Below are 20,171 nucleotides of genomic sequence, written 5' to 3' on the forward strand. Positions count from 1 at the left end.
AGTACAGCTCTCACAGACCAGCTGCTAGTGCAGCTGAATCTGTCCAGACTGTACCTCAAGATATCTGTGTAACATTCATTTTAGTGTTTTCTGTCACACACTCAGTTGTCACTACAGCGTGTGTAATGTTAGAACTGCGTTTCCCAGAATTCAGTTTGAAACAAAACCACAGAGGTACCACTCTAAAACGAATGCTGCAGCTGCAGCATCCTTGCACTGAGGATATTTTGTAAAGCAATAACAACGTTGTCATAAATACGAAATAATAAATAAAATAAAAATAAATACAAAATAAAATACAACAAAATAAAATACATTAAAAAATAACTACATTTAAAATAGATTAAAATAAATAAATCAAGTGTAGGGGGGCAAAGACTCGCAACTAAAAAATAATAATAGAGAAGTTGTCAAAGGAAAGTTGTTTAAAAAGTGAAACAGCATGACTTTAAGCCAATGCTATAGTTTCATTCCGTTTTTTATCAACCTTTGCTTGTTTCGGGCACAACACAAGTGCAGGCCACAGGGATTTGAACTGTAAAGTCCTCAATCACATATTGGTGTGGATCAGTTGGGCATCTGGTCTTCTTCAGGATTCTTAATTTTCCATACACAGGCACGGAATTGTACCCCTTTTCTTCACGCCCCTTGATAATGCAGCCCTGGCATAAGCACTCAGCTATGGCAATTTCTTGTGGAATTCTGTTCTCCTGTTTATCGATTCTAAAACACACAGACAAAATCACAGTCACAAGTACGTATAGGAATAGACAAATGAGCAGGTTCACCCAGGGATGTTTGTTTTCAATGTGTCTAACAAGTTTAACATTGAGTTTGAAGTTGAATGTGCTTTGGGAGGGGCGTGTCTGATCAAATGAATGGGAAGTATCTGAATATTGAATAAAACAGACTGGATAGCACACAAGAGACATGAAAATGTCCCCAGAAGTGTTTTAAAGGCATAGCATGTACTTTGTCCTGTGCTTGGATAAAAATCAATAAACACAATTTGTTTTATTTTAACCCATAATTTCCCAAGCAGTCATCATGCAGAAAAAACATTGCCCTCTCAGCTCTTGCTGTATTTTGGTGTTTTCATAGTTTGTTACAATGGAAACAAGTCCCGAAGACTTTTGTGTTATCCCTTAGCCCCACATACTGTTTTACATGTAATAATGTATTCAATAAGAAAAGACCAAAAACATCCCAGTCTACTAAAACAGTGCAAAACACAAAAATACAGCGAGTGTGTTTATGCAGGAAAACATCACCACACTATTCCAGTAGCTGAGAAATGACCATGATATTGCTGGCATGAAAGGCTACTGCCTACTGGCCAGGATAATTTCTTTTAAATATATTTATTATAATATTCCCCAAAAATATAAAAATAAACGAAGAAAGAGACAAAATACGCATTAGAAGGACAATATCAGTCTCCAGAACCAAGGACGGTGTTTTCAATGAATCGAACATGGGGAGTTTGAAGTTACAATGGGTTTGTAGGAAGGGGGCGTGTCTGTTAAAACGAATATAAAATCAAACGTCTACTGAACGGTCTGAATGAACTCTGACTGAACCCGAGGGCCGAGACGTTAAAATGACCCCAAAGCTGTCTGAATGTTAAAGTGTAGGTTATATTTTGTAAATTTGGGTCCCGGCTGAGTTAAAAAAAAAAATCTCCTTTGGTCTCCGGAGCTGAAAAAGTTTGGGAAACACTAAACGTAGCCTACCTGTACCGCCAGGGGGAGAGAGAACGGTGGCTGTGGTCCTGGCTCCAGGTCTGGGCTGTGAAGTTAGCACAGCTCTGGGGCTCCATCTCCATGCCGCCCGGACGCTGCTCACCCCATCTGGCTGACCGGTTCAAAAACCGTGCAGTGCGAGACTCCAGACCCTTCTGATCGAAACATCGTCTCCCACAAGACTGGTGGTCACTGAAGATGCAGAGCAATCCAATGGAAATCTAAAACATTGAATGGTGTATAATAATGTATTAATTGGATGCAATATACAAATACAATAACAATATGCACACACAGCCTAAATAAAAAGGATAAACACGAAGTCATATTTCCATTGTCCCTCCCTAGCTGGTGCATTAGGCCTATATGGAGATCATAGGATATCCTTCTTTTTAGCCTACATATAAAGTATTTTTAAATCAATGCATAGCCTACAACAAAAGTATAATTTAAACTATAGGCAAAAGTCGGTTACCATTTGCAGACTGCTGGCCCGTGTCATCTTGCACCCGCAATGTCAGATGTTGTGGTGGATAAGTTGTGGTCCATAGTGCTCTATATATACTAGTATACATGTAGTATTACCTTTGGGGAAATCCTTCTGACACAATACGCTGTGCCTGTTTTCTTTTTTGTAAACCGAGGGTAGTCTACTGCACTGTAGACGTCACGTGTGGTTATTGGAGCATATTTTTGCCTTGAGTCTGTGGTAGGGAGGAAGCTGTTATTCACAGGGATCATAGAACACAATGCTCCCTGGGCTAGCTAGCTAAATCCAAGGCAAAAAACTACCTTATACCTTATCTTTTTTCCCCCTTTTTTTTACACCGGTGTGTATTTTTCAGCATTGACATATGATAAACATGAAAAAATAAATAAAACAACAATTAATTAACAGTTACAGCATATCTATCTATCTATCTATCTATCTATCTATCTATCTATCTATCTATATATCTACCGGTATCTATCTATATATCTATCTATCTATCTATCTATCTATCTATCTATCTATCTATCTATCTATCTATCTATCTATCTATCCATCATAGTATAGAATTCATATTTCCTAGAAATGTGCCATCAAGTAAACAAACAAACAAACAAACAAACAAACAAACATCATCAGTACTTTACAGACTTTTATTATTAGGAATATTTATTTGACACTTCTGGCATGGTTTCTTTTCTTTCTACTTCTATTCTCTCCCATTTCCTGAAATTATAGATTTCTTTTTTTTTTTTACACCTAGCTTAGGTGACATTGAAGTTACATCATTACATAGCAGAGATTCTCCAGTGACTGGCTTGTCAGAATGGGGTGATGTAGTAGTTAAACTCCTCCCCTCAGTCTTTATCCAGTATAAATGTGGTTATCCTGTATTTAGACCAGCCAGTGGAAGTAAAAGTGCTTCATCATCAAGGTTCACATATAGCTACTGTAGATACATTGGAAACCCTACAACCAAACAATATTGTATGTCAGTTCTAATAAATCTGTACAAATTATGAAGAAAGGCCTACACAATAGAATGATTTCTATCTATCTATCTATCTATCTATCTATCTATATCTAGATTATATAGTAGCCAAGTAGTAGTAGATTTATATGGTGGTATTTTGACTTTTAGTAGCAGTTAATTCAGACCCATAAAGAGCATAAATGTTTTGTATTTTTTAATAGGCTATTATTAAGACTATTATTATCATCATCATGTATTTGTTTATTTATTTTTAAATTAAAATAAATTAAATAAAAACTAGGACTCTGCACTATCATGACCTCATAATTATTCTTAAAGGAGAACCATCTAGAATTATTCATGGGGTGTCCCTGAGGTCCATGGGGTGATGCAATATGTAGTAAACAAACTCCTCCCCCAGTCCTTGCAGAGTATAAATGTGGGCATACTGCATTTAGACCAGGCCCAGTCAAAGTGCCTTGTCATAACATTAGTGTTGCTCATGTGAACATTTCCTCTTTCATTTTACACTGTTCAAAGGAAAATTTGGTATCCCTAGAAATTGAATGTAATTAATGTTACAGGTGATTGGTAAATCCTGAACAATTATTTTTGATCCTGCCGTAAGCTCATTTCTGTCTTCAACTAAACAGTTTTCATACCAACTGTTATAGAAAATGTTATAAAAGCTTTATAAGAGACACATTCCAGCCTTGACAGAGCAATCGTTGAGTGGCTTTCTGCACAAGGCTTACATTGATTTGGCAAAAGGGCCTTTCTGTGTGGAGCTTCCATGTTCTCCTCACATCTCCTAGGGTAGATGCCCTCACAAAAACATGCAGTAATCCTGGTCTCTAAAATGCCTCCACTGGCCAGCCGGGGCGCCTGATGGAGGGGAAAGGAACTGGTTGGAATAACGGGTTCCTTCCATGCGTTACGTCAAACCTGGGAAGCTCCCCCTGTCAGGTGAAAAGAAGCGGCCTTCTCACTCCTCATGTACTGAAGGAAGCATGAGCTCAGTTCGGGCCCCTCCCCAGGTGTGTCAGAGGGAGAGCAGAGCACAGGATTACAGTTTAGGCAATTGGCACTGGGTGAAAAAATGGATTACAAAAATCGTGTGATAAAAACTATATATAGGCTGTATATATATCCATTTACAACACAAGAATAAATTAGCTCAGTGGTCTTATTGCAGTGGTTCTCAAACTTTTTTTAATTTCAAGGACCCCCATAACTCTTACAAATAGAACCAAATCACTCTTTGACTCAGATCTGTATGGGTTCATTTGGAACCATTGACGAGGTGTGGTGGAGAACTTCATCAGTTAGGCTGAACAAAATCACCTACTGCTGAACATTAGGAAGGCCAAAGAGCTGGTGAGCTGGTGATTCACTTGAATAAAGATCTGGACTGGAGAGACAACACAGAGGCTTACTACAAAAAGAGACAGATGAGGCTGTACCTCCTGAGGAGGCTCAAGTCCTTCAATGTGTGTAGCAGGCTTCTGTACATGTTTTACCAGTCTGTTGTAGCCAGCATTCTGCGTTATGCAGTAGTTCAGTATGCTGGGGAGGTGGCATCAAGGCCTGGGAGCTGAACAAGCTAAATAAAACCATAAAGAAGGCCAGCTCAGTTGGCCTCCGAATGGAAGGGCTGCAGACAGTCGCAGAGAGGAGGATTAGGGACAAACTAAACTCCATCTTGGTTAACCTCTCCCTTGAGTCCCTTCCGCTCTATGGTGATCTGCAGGATAGGGTGAGCACCTTCAGCCCGAGGCTCACTCTACCCCGAAAATGCATATGGTACACAGACTCTCTTTCTCAGACTGTACAATGAACACTTATAAGAACTCTCTCCCTCATGTACAGGTATATTGTAGATCCTGGTCTTTTGTGATTGTGTCCATTTGTTTCTGATGTGTTCCTGTTTGTCTAGTAGTTTATTTATTTATTGTCACACTATGCTGCTGTAATGCCTCAATTTCCCCTCGGGGATTAATAAAGTATATCTCATCTCATCTCATCGTCCCCATTTTGAGAACCACTGGATTAGAGTGTCCATAAGGCCACTGGAGGGATTCTATCCCTGGCTGTGTCATACCAAAATGATAAAACAAGACTGGGTAATAACAGCATGGCTCTATGTGCGTCTTGGACTTCATGGAGCCACTCTTTGACGTCAATCTATGACGTATCTATGATGTTTGTTTCATTTGTTTGACAGATAATCAACCAAATTAATGTGTATCTAAAGGATTATCAGTTCTCCAGCAAGTACATGTCTACCACTGAGGAGATGTTCCCTAATTTGGACAGCCTCCTCTGCTCCTCAGTCTCAGACACTTTTTTTCTTCTTCATTCCAAACAAGAATAAGCACACATGACAGTGCACAGACAGACTGTAACATTACCACCCATTGACTGGCCTATAACCTGCAGCACTGAACACACCAAATACAAATAGTCTTAATGTTTACTGAACTTTAAACTTCAGCCCTGAAGAAGATGACATATATGCAAAGCTGGCATAACTTGAGCCATATAGACACATTTTTCTAATCCATTCTGATTTAGTTGAGTTGAGGTCATCAGCCTACCGACCCTGCCCCCCTCCCCTTTGCATATTTCCAGTCAGGCACGTGGGCTCCCAGACCCGGGCAGCAGACAGGCAATAATAAACATCCTAGAATCACAAAGTAAATTCAACAACATGCATGGTGACATGACTTGCGTCATCACAACTCGCACAAGTGTTATCATTCATAATCCGAATAAAAAAATAGAGGAACACATAAAATGCTTAAAAATATGACCATGTTTCTAAAAAGTAACCTGCTCTCAATGTTGCAGTTAAAGGAAGAGTAAAAATAGGGAAATAGGTGGTGGTATGACGATAATTCATGTTACCATTATTACATGGTGCTGACTATTTGTTATTAGTGAGTCAGTTGCTAGGGTTAGAAATGGTAAAACATTAACTAGAAAGTTGCAATTCTGGGTAATTAGGAGTGTGGTTGCCGTTTTTTTTTTTTTTTTTTTCCATTCAAGTCAATAGACCTTATTCACACCGCGGCCATCTTTGATCACATGACCACGTCAGGTGGCAAGCAGCCAATCAGAAGCTTCCGCGGGTGGGTCTTGCCCAGAGTAGTACAGGGGAGGAGAGTAGCGTCACGCTTTGATCTCGCCGCAGACCGGAAGTGGCGTCGCTGGAGCCTGGTGACATTCCTACAGCCCCGTCCACCTCCATTGTATTTCACTCGCTGTTAAGTAGACTAAATCACCCTTTTAACGCATCCACGGGCCTCTTCAAGGTAGGCAACATTATTATTTCACGTAATCGTCTCTTGTTAGTAGGAAATGTGACTTTATTGACTTTTAAATTATTTACTTTATTGACTAAAAATGCCCTAAAATCACGCAAATCGGTACACAGTATGTCTACACTCATCTCATCAACATGGACCTGTCCCATTTAGCGCCACCTTCAGGCCGATTTTTTAAAACACATTTTTGGACACTACTCCTACAGATTTTGCCCTAAAATCACGCAAATCGCTACACAGTATGTCTACACTCATGTCATCAACATGGATCTGTCCCATATAGCGCCACCATCAGGCCGATTTTTTCAAACACATTTTTGGACACTGCTCCTACACATTTGCCCTAAAATCACGCTGCGACCTGGCGGTCGCTTAACTCCCGATTAGGGAGTCTTACTGGTTGTATCTCATAGGGGAATAAGAAGGTGTTGTTGTTTACAAAGAATATATTTATCAATGACCTCATCAAAGATCAACATCTGATTCCCAGATGATACCCTGTTATGGCAACCACACTAATAGAATCCCTTTTATGCCCATCAATATTAAAGCTATACTGTGTAAGATGCTCAACTAGTGGTCAGTAGCCCTATAGCAAACCGCGGTCGCGTTCGCGTCTTTCACCCGTTTTTCGTACCTTCACACCCCCGCGTCTGCCTCCACAACGCCGAGAGCTATCTTTAGAGGGTCCCTGGTTCCTGTGCGTTCAGGCATTCCGGAGAAACGGACTACTTCACCCTGCCTGGTAGGCGAGATTACCTTTTGAGTAAAGAGACACACGGGCGACTACAAATATGGCGACCCCACTTCAAGATGCGCTGTGATTGGCCGGTAGTGTACCATGTGTGCATGATCGGCGATGTGATTGGGCAACGTATACACAACGTATACAGATGATGCAGATTACGTCATTTTGGCGCGAAATCCGGTCCACGGCCAGGATCATCTGAAAATCAGAAGCTGAAAATAACGGAGTGGGTGTTCTAAAACTTTAGCGATTTAACAGTTAGGACAATTTTAAGATTTGTTTTATAAAAAAAGTTACATGGTACAACTTTAAGCCCATATCTGGGAATGCCTATACAATAGAATCGCTTTTATGCCATCAATATTAAGCCTATATCTGGGAATTCCCATATAGTCACAAAATCTCGGTGGCACCGAACAGCCAAATTAATGACAGTTTCCGCCCCCGAACCTCTGAACGACGTCATATTGTAGTGTGGCCGAACAGAAATAAATTTGTCTCTAAAAGTGGAGTATGAATCGGCCCTTAGAGACTAATTTATTTACCGGTAGGTTTGGTTCGGGGGACTGGGAGTCACAAAATCTCTGCAGCATTGAACAGCCGAATTAATGACGGTCTAAATGTACTCTTTGAGGTCTGAGGGTACAGATGTAACCACATGGATCCGTCACCCGTGGTCCTTGTTCATGCCGTTTACTCTGAGCTGGTGTAATTGTAAATGTATCTTGGTGGACGTGCAAAATAGAACAAAAGTCAGTCATATGTTTGCTGCATTCAAATGAATGGGAATTTCCTCCAAAAGTCAAAGCAGTGCAGTATGCTTCTGGGGGCATTCCATTGGCCCTGTCAGCCAATTCCTGGAGCTCTGTTGGTGGAGTGTTGCAATGTGATTTCAGGGTTTAAGGGTTATTATTATTACACTTATTAATTATTATTATTATTATTATTATTTTCATTGCTTAAACAGAAACAACATTTCAAGTAAGTCCCAAAAGTCCATTGAGTTCAATGGACCTTTTCTTGTAACCTTTTTTGTAACCCCAAAAGTCCATTGAGTTCAATGGACTAGAACAGGGGTTCTCAAACCTACATTCACTAGCTAACAAGAAACACGCCATGAAAAGGTTTAAGGGTTTTAATGAAGTAGAGGCAGATAAATAAGGAGCAATGATCGATGAGCAGACACGGATCAATGGTGAAAACAATAATGAAATCGATCGATAATAATGAATCAATCGAGATGAAAGCAATAATGGAAAGAGAGGATTGGGGAGGGTGTAGGTTCCGGGGAGGGTCGCTGACCCTGGAGTCTTTGGGGTAGGGGTCGTATAGCGTAATCGTCTGCACCGTCAGCGGCGACGTGGACTGAACCCCCAAAAAGTAAACATAAGGGCCACTACGATGGATGTTGGGACGGTGTGGACTAACCCCCAAAAGAGGAGACGAAGGGCAACTTCAGGACTACGCTAGGGCATGGTGGGCTGCTCTGAGGTTGTGGACACTGGTGCGTATGTAGCGCAAGTATGCTTGCGGGATCCACCTGCCTAGCAGTTGGACGGTGTGATCTTGTAGGCCACGGCTAGCGGCTGTGGATGTGGCGCCGATGCGGAAGGAGTGGCCTGAGAAGTTATCTGCCGAGAAGCCTGAGATGGTGAGAATTTGGCGGAGGTGGAGGTGGAACCAGCTGCGGGTGACTACTGTTCCATTTTCGGTAGTGAACAAGGGGTCTGAGGGCCTAATTGGGTTAAGGGAAGGTCTGGCTCGGATGTGGTTGGCTAGGGGTTCGGATGGGCTGGTTGGGGAGTTGAGGCGGAATGGGTAGATGGGGCTTAATCGGCACTGTGAGGCTTGCTCTTTTTGATTGTAAACACGAGGGTAGGCTACTGTGGTCGTGGATAGCTAGGTCTGATAAGCAAGGATGGATGCTGGGGTCGAAATTTGAGTTGGATGTTGTGAATCCTGAGCATCTGAGGAAGCCGTAGAAGGCGAGGAGGAACATTGATTCTAAGGTGGAGGTGGTGGTTTGGTTGGGGTAGCCTGAACGGATGGTATCTATGCAGGCGGCTAGGATGTCTATGGTGAGGGGTAGGCGACTGGGGGGGAGGCGTGGTTCGAGGCGCTGCAGGCCTTTCAGTTGGAGGGTGATTTGTGGGTGCTATCCACGACCACAGTACCCTCGTGTTTACAATCAAAGAGCAAGCCTCACAGTGCCGATTAACCCCCATCTACCCATTCCGCCTCAACTCCCCAACCAGCCCATACGAACCCCTAGCCAACCACATCCGAGCCAGACCTTCCCTTAATGCCCGACCCTCAGACCCCTTGTTCACTACCGAAAACGGAACAGTAGCCACCCGCAGCTGGGGTTAGTCCACACCGTCCCAACATCCATCGTAGTTGCCCTTATGTTTACTTTTTGGGGGTTCAGTCCACATCGCCGCTGACGGTGCAGACGATTACGCTATACGACCCCTACCCCAAAGACTCCATGGTCAGCGACTCCACCCCCTCTCCACCTACCTACTCTCACGCCACCTACCTGGCCTACCTGGCCCTGCTCCGCCCCCTATAGTCATCTACCTAGCTCTATTTATCCTCACTCTAACTTCCCAGAAGCCCTCTTGCTTTTTTTCTGGGAAGTTAGAGTGAGGATAAATACAGCTAGGTAGATGACTGGGGGGCGGAGCTAAGGGCCAGGTAGGTGGCGTGAGCGCAGGTAGTTGGAGAGGGGGTGGAGTCATGGTGTGTTTCTCTCTCTCCTGAACTTCTGTTGTTCCAACACCATATATTATGAGGGAAATTATTTTGAGTGTACAAACACTCAAAAATGTTCTAGAGCACAATATACGTATGCACATGATAATTAAACTGTTACTACAAAGAGAAATACGTCACTTATTTATAATCTCAACCGAAACCAGATAAATATGCACTTGAGGTCAGATAACGCACACATGCACAACTGCATGGGAAGTTGCATCATGATCCAATTAATTGTTTTGACTGTATGACCTATGGTTCAAGGGGAGGCCCTCTTTAGCAGGTCTTTCAGTCCGAGTGTATCAAAAAAGCACCTTGGTTAAGGTGGAGACGACCTTTGGGAGGTCAAACCAAAATAGCAAATCTTCATCCCCCCTGACTTTCGGCACATACGCTCAGCCAATCACAAGCTTCCACTGCCTTAACCGAGGTGGTTTTAACGAGTCGACTGAAAGACCTGCAAAAAAGGGAGTCCCATGGTTATAGCGCCACCATGAGGCCAATTGGGGATATAGTTCTTCCATACTGGGAGTGAGTGTGCAAGCAATGTTTTTTTTCTTCAGAGAAGTAACTGCATGCACTGCATGCACTGATGTGCATACTGGTGTGACCGTGCCCTAAAAACATTGAAATGACTGAGGAACAAGAACTAAATACTTTACACAGATATAATGTATGGATGTAACAATACATAAATATTGTACTAGTATGATTACTAGATAAACATCATGTTTCATGTATATTATTTATTTTGCATAGGCTACTAAGAAGTGTAAAAGAAAGGCTTGGGCTACTTACTATACTTGTGATGAAAAAGTTGAAAAAGTTTGGGAACCCCTGATGTAGGCTACACAAAGTATGCTAAAATAATAGCTACAGTATATCTCACTGAGTGTAATGTTTTTTTTTCTTATTGCTCTGCAAAGGACACATTTGGATGTAGTTTGTTAATGTATTTTTTTGTGCTTTCCGTTGTCCTTGTGAGCTGGTGCTCCCTTACAATTTGGCCTATATTTGTTATTATAAGATAACATATGGCATCCATTACTATACAGAATGCACTGATGCAACAAAAACAATAGGAAGAAGCAGATAGGCCACTGCCTCTAGTGTATGTTTTGTGGACAATTGCTACCTCTGCTGTGCCAAATTGAAACTGCAATTAACTGTAGTTGATATGGAAGTGACTAGGCGGGCTGCTTCTTTAAAAAGTTTAAAATACCTCTGGTATAACATTTCAATATTCCCACGAATTCGGGAGAAACTGATGAAAGTATCTATTAGTATGATTATGTAGATTCAGATTATTGAAATAATCTTCATAGTCTTGTCTGTACAGATCAAAACCGATATTATTACAGACCTGTGTGTGATTTTACCAGACCCAAGACCGGGTCTACTAATGATCTCTGAGTAAGCCACTTACCATGAGAGGGAGTGGGTTGTTGGCTGATTTACCACAGTTTCGGGGTTGTGGCACGAGGCGAAGCCGGGTGCCAAACAACCCTGAAACAGTGGTAAATCAGCCAACAACCCACGACCCTCGAATGGTAAATTGCTTTTCTACCACTTCTACCATATAAATGAAAGAAAACACAGTTGTACCTTGCAAGGTTATTTAGTTACGATCAACTGCATCACAACAGTGGGCGGCGGGGTCCATGAGCCAACTCAAGGTTGTTGACTGATTTACCACTGTTTTAAGCCAATCAGAATCCAGTATCTGAACATGTGACCACAAAAAGTGGTAGAATATCATATTGATTACATTCCGTTCCGTCTTGCCCATGAAGGGACATCAGGATGGTGGATCTGAGATTATAAATTCACAAAATGTGACAAATATTCATTTGCCCACCGACTGCTAACCTAGACCAGCTAAATGTTATCCAGCCCAATGAGAAAATGTATATGAATGACCATTGACAGCGCTGAGGCACTTCAATGTCAGTGCCACTGACACTGATTGCCTGCACTTACAGTAACAGTAAACAGTTGTAGAATTCTGTAGTTTAATAACAAACATATATGTTCACTCTGAGAGTAAACAGACCCATGGAGGATGAAGCATTCATCTTCATTTGGTTCCGTGTAACCTCTCAGAGTTAAATAAACACCAAGAATTTTACAGTGTAGATTAGGGTCCCAGAATAAAAATAAAAAAGAAATGGTATTAAATGGGTGTCCGTATAGTCTAATAATGCATATCAAACTGGGGGTCTTTGAAATTAAAAAGTTTGAGAACCACTGTTGTAGACGTATAGGTCGGACCTGATGGGGGATTTTCCAGTTTATACCATTGTGCAGTTCACGTGCACTGCACACACACAAACATACATAATGTGCAAACACATACTCACACACTCCATACTACATTATAGAAACTCTGACATTCCTGAAAAGAATGTTTTAAAGGGTGCTTCTATTTTAAACATTTGTATGTTTAAAAGTGTTTACATTTGTCTTGTCATTAAAAATAGCTCATCATATTATTTGAGTTTCCACTAGCATAACCCTGAAACTGTGTCAGTTTGACCTTAAACCTGAACTGTGTTCATCAACTTGAGATGAGATTATATTGTTGCCATTCTACGCAACCTTGCGCCTGGTACAGAAAGATAGTACACAGGACCCTTTTCTTTGATGTCTTGCTTTCTCCCCTCTGAGAGGAGTGTCTAACTCCTGTATGAAAACTGTGGCTTTTCACTGTATCTCTCAGAATGCATTCTCTGAATAAACCAACTTTATTGTAGGCCTACTCCCGTTTTCTCTTCTCATATTTGGCTTCGCGTCTTTTACTTTTCAAAAAATAACTCTGACTATCATAGCTTTTAATTATAAGGTTAAAAGGTCCTATAAATCTACTTATCAATGATGTATTTTTGTATTTTCTTTCAATGGTCTCAATGGTGACAACAGCTATTTATATGTATTTGTCTTTCACAGTACTCTTTTTCTCTATTTTTTAATATTTTACAATTATTTTATCATTCGTTTATTTCTTTAATATTTTCTCATTTGTGTGAAACATATTATTCATTATGAATATTCATTATTATTAGCACATACGGTATTCACTTTAGAAAATCCACTGTTTCAGTAATTGCCAAGACAATATTCTTTCTTTAAAATGTTTGTCTCAGAAATCAACACATGCTGTACCACACCATCAATACATTGCAAACAACGTTTATTACATCACATAACATCAGATAGGAAACAATATTGGGCTGTATTTTGATTGTCTGTAAGAACCAGCATGCCTTAACTTAAAGGCCTGTCCATACTGTCTCCGACCACCGAACCTTTCTTCTGAGAGTTCCGACTTTCCGACGTGCAGCTTTACGAACTCTAATTCGGGGTAATGCTTTTCAGAAGATGCGAATGACATAATTTTGTTGTTGAACCGGACCTTTCCAACGAAAAGTTTGGTGTTCGGAGACAGTATGGACAGGCCCTTAAGTTAAGGCATAAGAGCTGGTACATAGACAATCAAAATAGAGCATATATGTGTCAAATTGTCAATGTAAAATTCCATTTTACATACCTAACCAGACTCACAAATGCTACACAATAAAATCCTGAGTGTTAATTTAACTCTGACAGTGTACAAATTGAGCTAAATCGACACTTTGTGCTGTGCTGTGAGCTTGTACATCTGCATTTTAGAAAAATCTTGAAAGTGTGAGACATAAACATGTCATACATTCTAAATATACCTCAATATTTTGTGCTTTATATAGGTCTATTCACATATTCATCTATTGCACAGCAATAGTACAACTTATTTCCATAAAAAAACAGGTCCAAATAATACATTTCCTTTCCTTCTTCTACATTCTTTTCCTTTAAAACTGTTGAGCAAGATATAAGGGTTCTTGGTCATTGTTGTTCATGTTTTTAAGTAGTTGTAGGCCTGCCTTTTTAACCACTTAGTGTAAGTAGTTTAAAAAGTCAAAAGTGTACACTACTTAAAGGTGATACACCATGCATTTAAAAAGTATTTATGTCATATTGTTTATGTCCCAAAAACGTTTTTCAAAAGGTTTGAGGCTAAATTACCACTCCTGAATAGAGAGCCTCTCATTTTTGAATGGCTCTGAGCATTTTCAGCTGCAGTACCACCTTTGGCCTAAACTGCGCCACCCCCTCCCAAAATCTTATTGAAAAAAAATCTTTTGAAAAAATATTTTCTTTTTGATTTTTTTTTTGTGATGACGTCACAATCGGCAGATGACGTCACAATCGGCAGCAAATCTGGATAGCCTGTTTTGAGAACCCGTGGGACACTTTTAACCTTCGCCTTCTCAAAACCAGAGAAAGACACGACGGTCAGAAATGGGACTTTGTGAGGATAGAAGGTGCTAGTGGGACCCCAAAAAAAGGTTTTAAAATAGGAAAAGTGAAATTTCATGGTGTATCACCTTTAAACATTAATGAGCAAACAAACACCAATACGATATCCATAACATTGTTTTCATTTGCGTGGCTGTCCAATAAGTAATTTCATAACAGACATTAATAACTCTGATGCAACCAAGTTAATGTTCTAAGGACCAATGTTATCAATTTGTAATTATTAATGACAAAAGGTAGGTGCTCTGACAACAAACAAACTAAGCTATTTTCAGCGAAGAGATTTGGTGTAGAGGGGGAAAAGGATGGGAAGTATAGAACCATGGGGGGTTGTGGCCAACAAAGGATATCAACTGTTAAAGAATGTTTAAAATAGCTAAAGATTGAATAAAAGTTACATATTTATTCAAAGCCACTATACCTGGTATTTTAGAATGTCTGGGTCCTGTATTCTATTTGTTAAAGTTCTTTAATCAGTAATTTATATATGTTGGGAAGATGAGTGTAAACATTGATCTGATGACCACATACAGTACAGTACTGTATGTGTTGCATCATTTCATGCAGGAAAAACAGCATACCTGTACACCCTCCACGTTGTGCTTTAATTCATGGGTTGCATTTGTAGTCCTAAACCGGCCATATTGAGGACCAACACAGGTGTTCAATTTGTCTGATTGGCATAGAACCAATGTTCTACGTTAATCAAAACACCTTTGTTGGTCCTCAAAATGGCTGGTGTAGGACTACAAATGCAACCCATGAATATATTATATACTGTATCTGTTCTCTCTCTGTCAACAGACAGGAGGACCTGGACTTTTCAAATCTTTCCACAAAGCCATAAGATCAGTGTTGTCACTAGTTGTGGTGGCTATTAGCCTGGAGTAAGCACAGTGACTATAAGGCACAGGAATCACATTAAATGAAGACCCGTTTGCGTTTGGGGGGTAGGTGGGTGGTATACCCAGGTAACTCATACACAACCCCAAATATACATCCTCAATGTAAACAGCTTTAACATGCCTGGAAGCTTCCACAAGCTTTCTAGGCAGGTCTAAGGACAAAACGTAGCCCAGCCCTAATGCATATTGTGGGTATTGTGGCTCAGGGAAAACCTCAAACGGTAGGTACCATTTAGAGTGCGGGTCTCGCAGAACTGCAGCTTCACTTGCCACAAGCCCCGTCATGTACTTGTCCTTCGGAGCGTTCAACAATAAGTCGATTAAGTTGTGCACGTTAAGAAACATGTCTGAGTCAATCTTCATGGCATAGGAGGCCATGGAGCAGCGAGAGTCCAACCACTCCAACATCACCATGGTCTTGATGGTTAGGTTCTTGTAGCAGTCCAGGAAGTCACTCTGTAGCAGGTCCTGGTGCTCTCTGCTCTCCTCCAACACTTGCTGTTGGGTTTGTTCTGCATTTTCTCCCGACGGCTTTCCTAATAAAAAGAACAGGCTCACCACTTTGCCCAGCACAGGGCTTTCACTCCCCCATGTCCTGCGGATGATGTCACGATCTGCCCTGTTGTGGGGAGCCACCGGGACGATCAGAACAACGAAAGGCTTCTGTTGTTGACATTTTTCCGGCTCATCCACAGTGAAGTGGTAGTCCTGTGGATAAGCGACAAAGTACTCGAGCAGGGCGTCACCACTCAAAGCTTTGGGTGTTGTCTCTGTTACAGTGTCACCCCTCCACGTGCCCCACGACTGGAACCGAGCCAAATCGAATTCCGAGAATGCATATGTTGAGATGAGAAGAAATAAGCATATGGGTACAAAGAACCTCCAGAACCTCCACCGCGTCTGCCGTTTCTTCCCTCCATGGTGGACGTCTTCATTCCTGTGATTAACATTTTCATAGAAAAGTTGTCATGGAAGACAGCTATGTGAAGTCACACTTATAACTAGAAGCAGTGCTCTTCCGAGCACAGGTCTCCACCAGGCCGTGTGTCCTGGTGGTGCTACTGTATAATAGGCCAATGTAAAAAGGGTGGCATATGTTCTTCACCATAGATCTTTCATGGAAATCGGACGCTGCATGCATGATTTGAAGCATTGTGTTCCAAAAATGTGTTTTGCTAAACTCTACCTGCTGGTGGCGCTATAACAGGCCAATGTGAAAAAAGGTAGCATTTGTTCCTTGACCTAGTGGGAATATGTGTGGCAAATTTCACGGTAATCGCAAGCTGCGTTGATGATTTGAAGCATTTTGTTCAAAAACGGAGCAATCCTGCAAACTTTGGAAGCTAATATTAGCCAATCAGGATGGAATATGAAATATCAGACCGATCAGACTTTATCACATGACTATAGAGATACTGTGTACCGATTTGCGTGATTTTTGGATAAAATCTCAAGGAGTAATATGCAAAAATGTGTTTTACATAAGTCTGCCCAAAGGTGGCGCTATAAAAGGCTGATGTGAAAAATGCAGGGCAAAGGTTTATCCTTAGCCTCTAGGGAGTGCGCTTACAAAGTTTGAAACTGATCGGTGGAGTTATAGGTAAAACCACAAATCGGCCTGTTATAGCGCCACCATGAGGCTGATTTAAAAAGAATTAAGTGGCATTTCTTCCTCGGCCTAGTGGGAACGTGTGTGCGCGATTTCATGATAATTGCACTTTGCGTTTGGGATTTGAGGCATTTTGTTCAAAACGGCTCAATCCTACAAACTTTGGAAGCCAATCTTAGCCAATCAGGAAGGAATATGCAAAATCGGACAGATCTGTGTCGATCACATGACTGTCGAGATACTGCCTACCGATTTGTAGGATTTTTGGACAAAATCTGTAAGAGTAGTGCACAGAAATGTGTTTTGCGAACATCGGCCACTAGGTGGCGCTAGAAAAGGCCCATTTGAAAAATTTAGGGCAGAGGTTCTAGATTGGCATCCAGGGAATGTGTGTGCTCACTTTGGCAGCGACCGGGCCAACGGCGACTGAGATTAGCTGCACACAAACTGCGAGGACACACGGACGGACGCACGGACGCACGCACGCACACACGGACGGACGAAGGGGAAAACATACTCTCCCCCAAGCCTTCGGCTGGTGGAGACAATAATAACTAATAATTATAATTGAATTGATGTAATAAGTAAATGAAAAGAATACCAGACATATGCTCATCATGACGTTTAGTAGGTTCCTTATACACATAGGCCTACAGTAGATTTTACATGAATGGTTCTCTGATAAAAAATAATCTCACATATTTGCTGTAGTGACAATCACTTATTATGGGTCCAATGACGTCTTTGTCATATGATTTTGAGCAAACTTCCAGAATACCGGTAATACCTTGACGGTTAAGTAATGCTGAAAGCAATACTTCAGTAGTGGATGTGTCTCATTTAAACGAAACACAATTAACAGCTGCATTTACCTGTCAAAATGTTTGCTGTGAAAAGGGTCCATTACGACAGCGTGTCTTTTGTTCTATGTGGCTCACCTGGATTCAGACACAACTTGTGTCAGTTTTTCTAAGGCTTTCGTCATGTTTTCAACAAAACAAAAGCCGCCTCCGGCCTGTGCATTAGACAGACACCACAACAGTGTCAGCTGTCCATAGGTGAGAAGTTGACCATCTGTCACTGGATACTGCTCCTCCACTGTCGGTCCAGGATATCCTGATGCCTTCTAGAACGTCCCAGTCCTTTGTGACACAAAAGAAAAAGAGACGGATACATCGTCATCTTCCATCTGAACGTGATGAAGTTAATGTTCTACTTTGAGACTTAAAGTACAGTAGACTATACATTTTACACAGACTAGCCTACGTAAGAGTCAGTGAGTGAGAACTAAATGACAGTACTGTTACCTGCCTGGAGAACAACATTTGGTTAGATTGGTTAGATTGACAGTCATTCCTTTGCCTCCAGTCTGGGCTTGTCTCTACCCGCCCACAAAGAGGGGTCTGAGAGAGGTTTGTTTTTTGTGTGTGTGTCAGCACTCATTTCTGAAGGTTCAACATTCAAGGTGCATTATTGTCACAAGATGGACTTAACAAAACAGCTGTAGCAACTTTGCAGGCAGTGATAATCTTGTACTTGTACAAGCACATAAAATAACACAATGAAAGTCTTAAAAAGAGCAAATCACCAACAACAACAAAACAACATGACATTCAAATAGTTCAGAGGATTAGCTGTTCACAGACAGACAGACACATAGTAGGGCAGGAGAGAGGGGTCTAACAGCACCCGAACTACATGTTTTCGAAACCTGTTTTTTTAGGAACCTTATGGTGTTTAGTTATGATTTCTTCTTGTTGCTGTTGCTGTGGTCAACTAATGTCCCATGGGGTTCATTTTTAACTGTTTCTTACATCTATCCCCAATCTGAACCATTCAATGGACATAACATAAAATGCCTTAACTCTTGAAGTAAACAACCTACAGGAACAAATGAACACATTTCTATATGATTTTGACAAGGAATTCATTTACATCATACATTTTTAACATTCAAGCACATCTTGACCCTATTTCAGGACAGAAACAGCAAAAACGACCAGAAAATGTTCAAACACACACATCTATATTATAATTTTTATACCACATGCCGTGGTCAATCAATGTCGCTTGGGGTTCATTTTAACCCTTTCTTACACCTATCCCCAAAACAAAACATAAGATGGAGATAATAGGAAAATACCCAAACTCTTGAAGTAAACAACATACAGAGACAGATCAACACATTTTCCCACACAATTCTCACCCAAAGAACTCATTAAAGTGGTTATTATTAAGATTAGAAGGTCAGGGGTGGCAGAAGACGGAAGGAGTGATTTTGGAGCCTGTCTGGTCTTGTGGGCCAATTCTTCCCCAATCTCTCATTGACCTGTTGGCTGATGGTGTCCTCATCATGATAATGATGATGATGAGAAGGAAAAGGTGGAGTTTGATGTGATGGAAGACACTGACCAGTTAAATTGTTCTTTGATAACTTGCGGACATCGATTCAAAATGGTCTGGGCGTATCCCACATAAATGTATATAGGCTTTGTGTAGCCTGCAGCGGGTTGCTGGTTCGATCCCGAGCCTGTCCAGATTTGCTGCGTGTCACTCCCATATCTCTCTCCCCGTTTCCTGTCAGTCTACTGTCCTGTCAATAAAGGCATAAATGCCCCAAAACATATCTGGGGGAAAAAGGGTTGCCACATGAACCCCATGGGACATGAGTTGACCTGGGCAACAAGATTAAATCTTGTACCATTAGGGTACATGTGGTGTGACCTTAGAAATGTTGTACAAAGAGAAATATAGATGTGATTTGAATATTTTCTGCAATTCTTTTGCAGTTTCTGCCCTGAAGTAGTGTCAAAATGTGCTTGAATCTTAATAACAACCACTTTAATGAGTTCCTTGCGTAAGAATTGTGTGGGAAAATGTGTTGATTTGTCTCTGTATGTTGTTTACTTCAAGAGTTTGGGTATTTTCGATTATCTCCATCTTATGTTTTGTGTTGGGGATAGGTGTAAGAAAGGGTTAAAATGAACCCCAAGCGACATTGATTGACCACAGCAACAAGAAGAAATATTGACTAGACACCATTAGGGTCGGAAAAAAAACATGTGGTATAAAAATAATACACCTTAATTTATTTGTACAAAGAAAAATAAAGATGTGTGTGTTTGAACGTGTTCTGGTCGTTTTTGCTGTTTCTGTCCTGAAATAGGGTCAAGATGTGCTTGAATGTAAAAATGTTTATGTTATTGTCGAATTTGTCGTTCGGGAAGCCGTTAGACCGCTCTCTCCTGCCCTCTGCTCTGTC

General features: G+C 41.1%; 2 protein-coding genes across 2 annotated transcripts; both read right to left on the reverse strand.

The window, feature by feature from the left end:
* Nucleotides 1-482: 482 nt before the first annotated feature.
* Nucleotides 483-2,244, reverse strand: LOC308288678 (interleukin-17C-like; the record flags this gene model as incomplete). The annotated part of the gene is made up of 3 exons (XM_080730149.1): nucleotides 483-723; nucleotides 1,734-1,963; nucleotides 2,218-2,244. The coding sequence occupies 3 exons, from the start codon at nucleotides 2,242-2,244 to the stop codon at nucleotides 483-485; spliced, it is 498 nt and encodes a 165-aa protein (XP_080586275.1).
* A 12,948-nt stretch (nucleotides 2,245-15,192) lies between these two features.
* Nucleotides 15,193-17,894, reverse strand: LOC308288679 (beta-1,3-galactosyltransferase 1-like; the record flags this gene model as incomplete). The annotated part of the gene is made up of 2 exons (XM_080730150.1): nucleotides 15,193-16,237; nucleotides 17,848-17,894. The coding sequence occupies 2 exons, from the start codon at nucleotides 17,892-17,894 to the stop codon at nucleotides 15,193-15,195; spliced, it is 1,092 nt and encodes a 363-aa protein (XP_080586276.1).
* Nucleotides 17,895-20,171: the final 2,277 nt, after the last annotated feature.

This window comes from Nannobrachium achirus (genome assembly GCF_963921795.1).
Source record: "Nannobrachium achirus genome assembly, chromosome: 7".
Lineage (NCBI taxonomy): Eukaryota > Metazoa > Chordata > Actinopteri > Myctophiformes > Myctophidae > Nannobrachium > Nannobrachium achirus.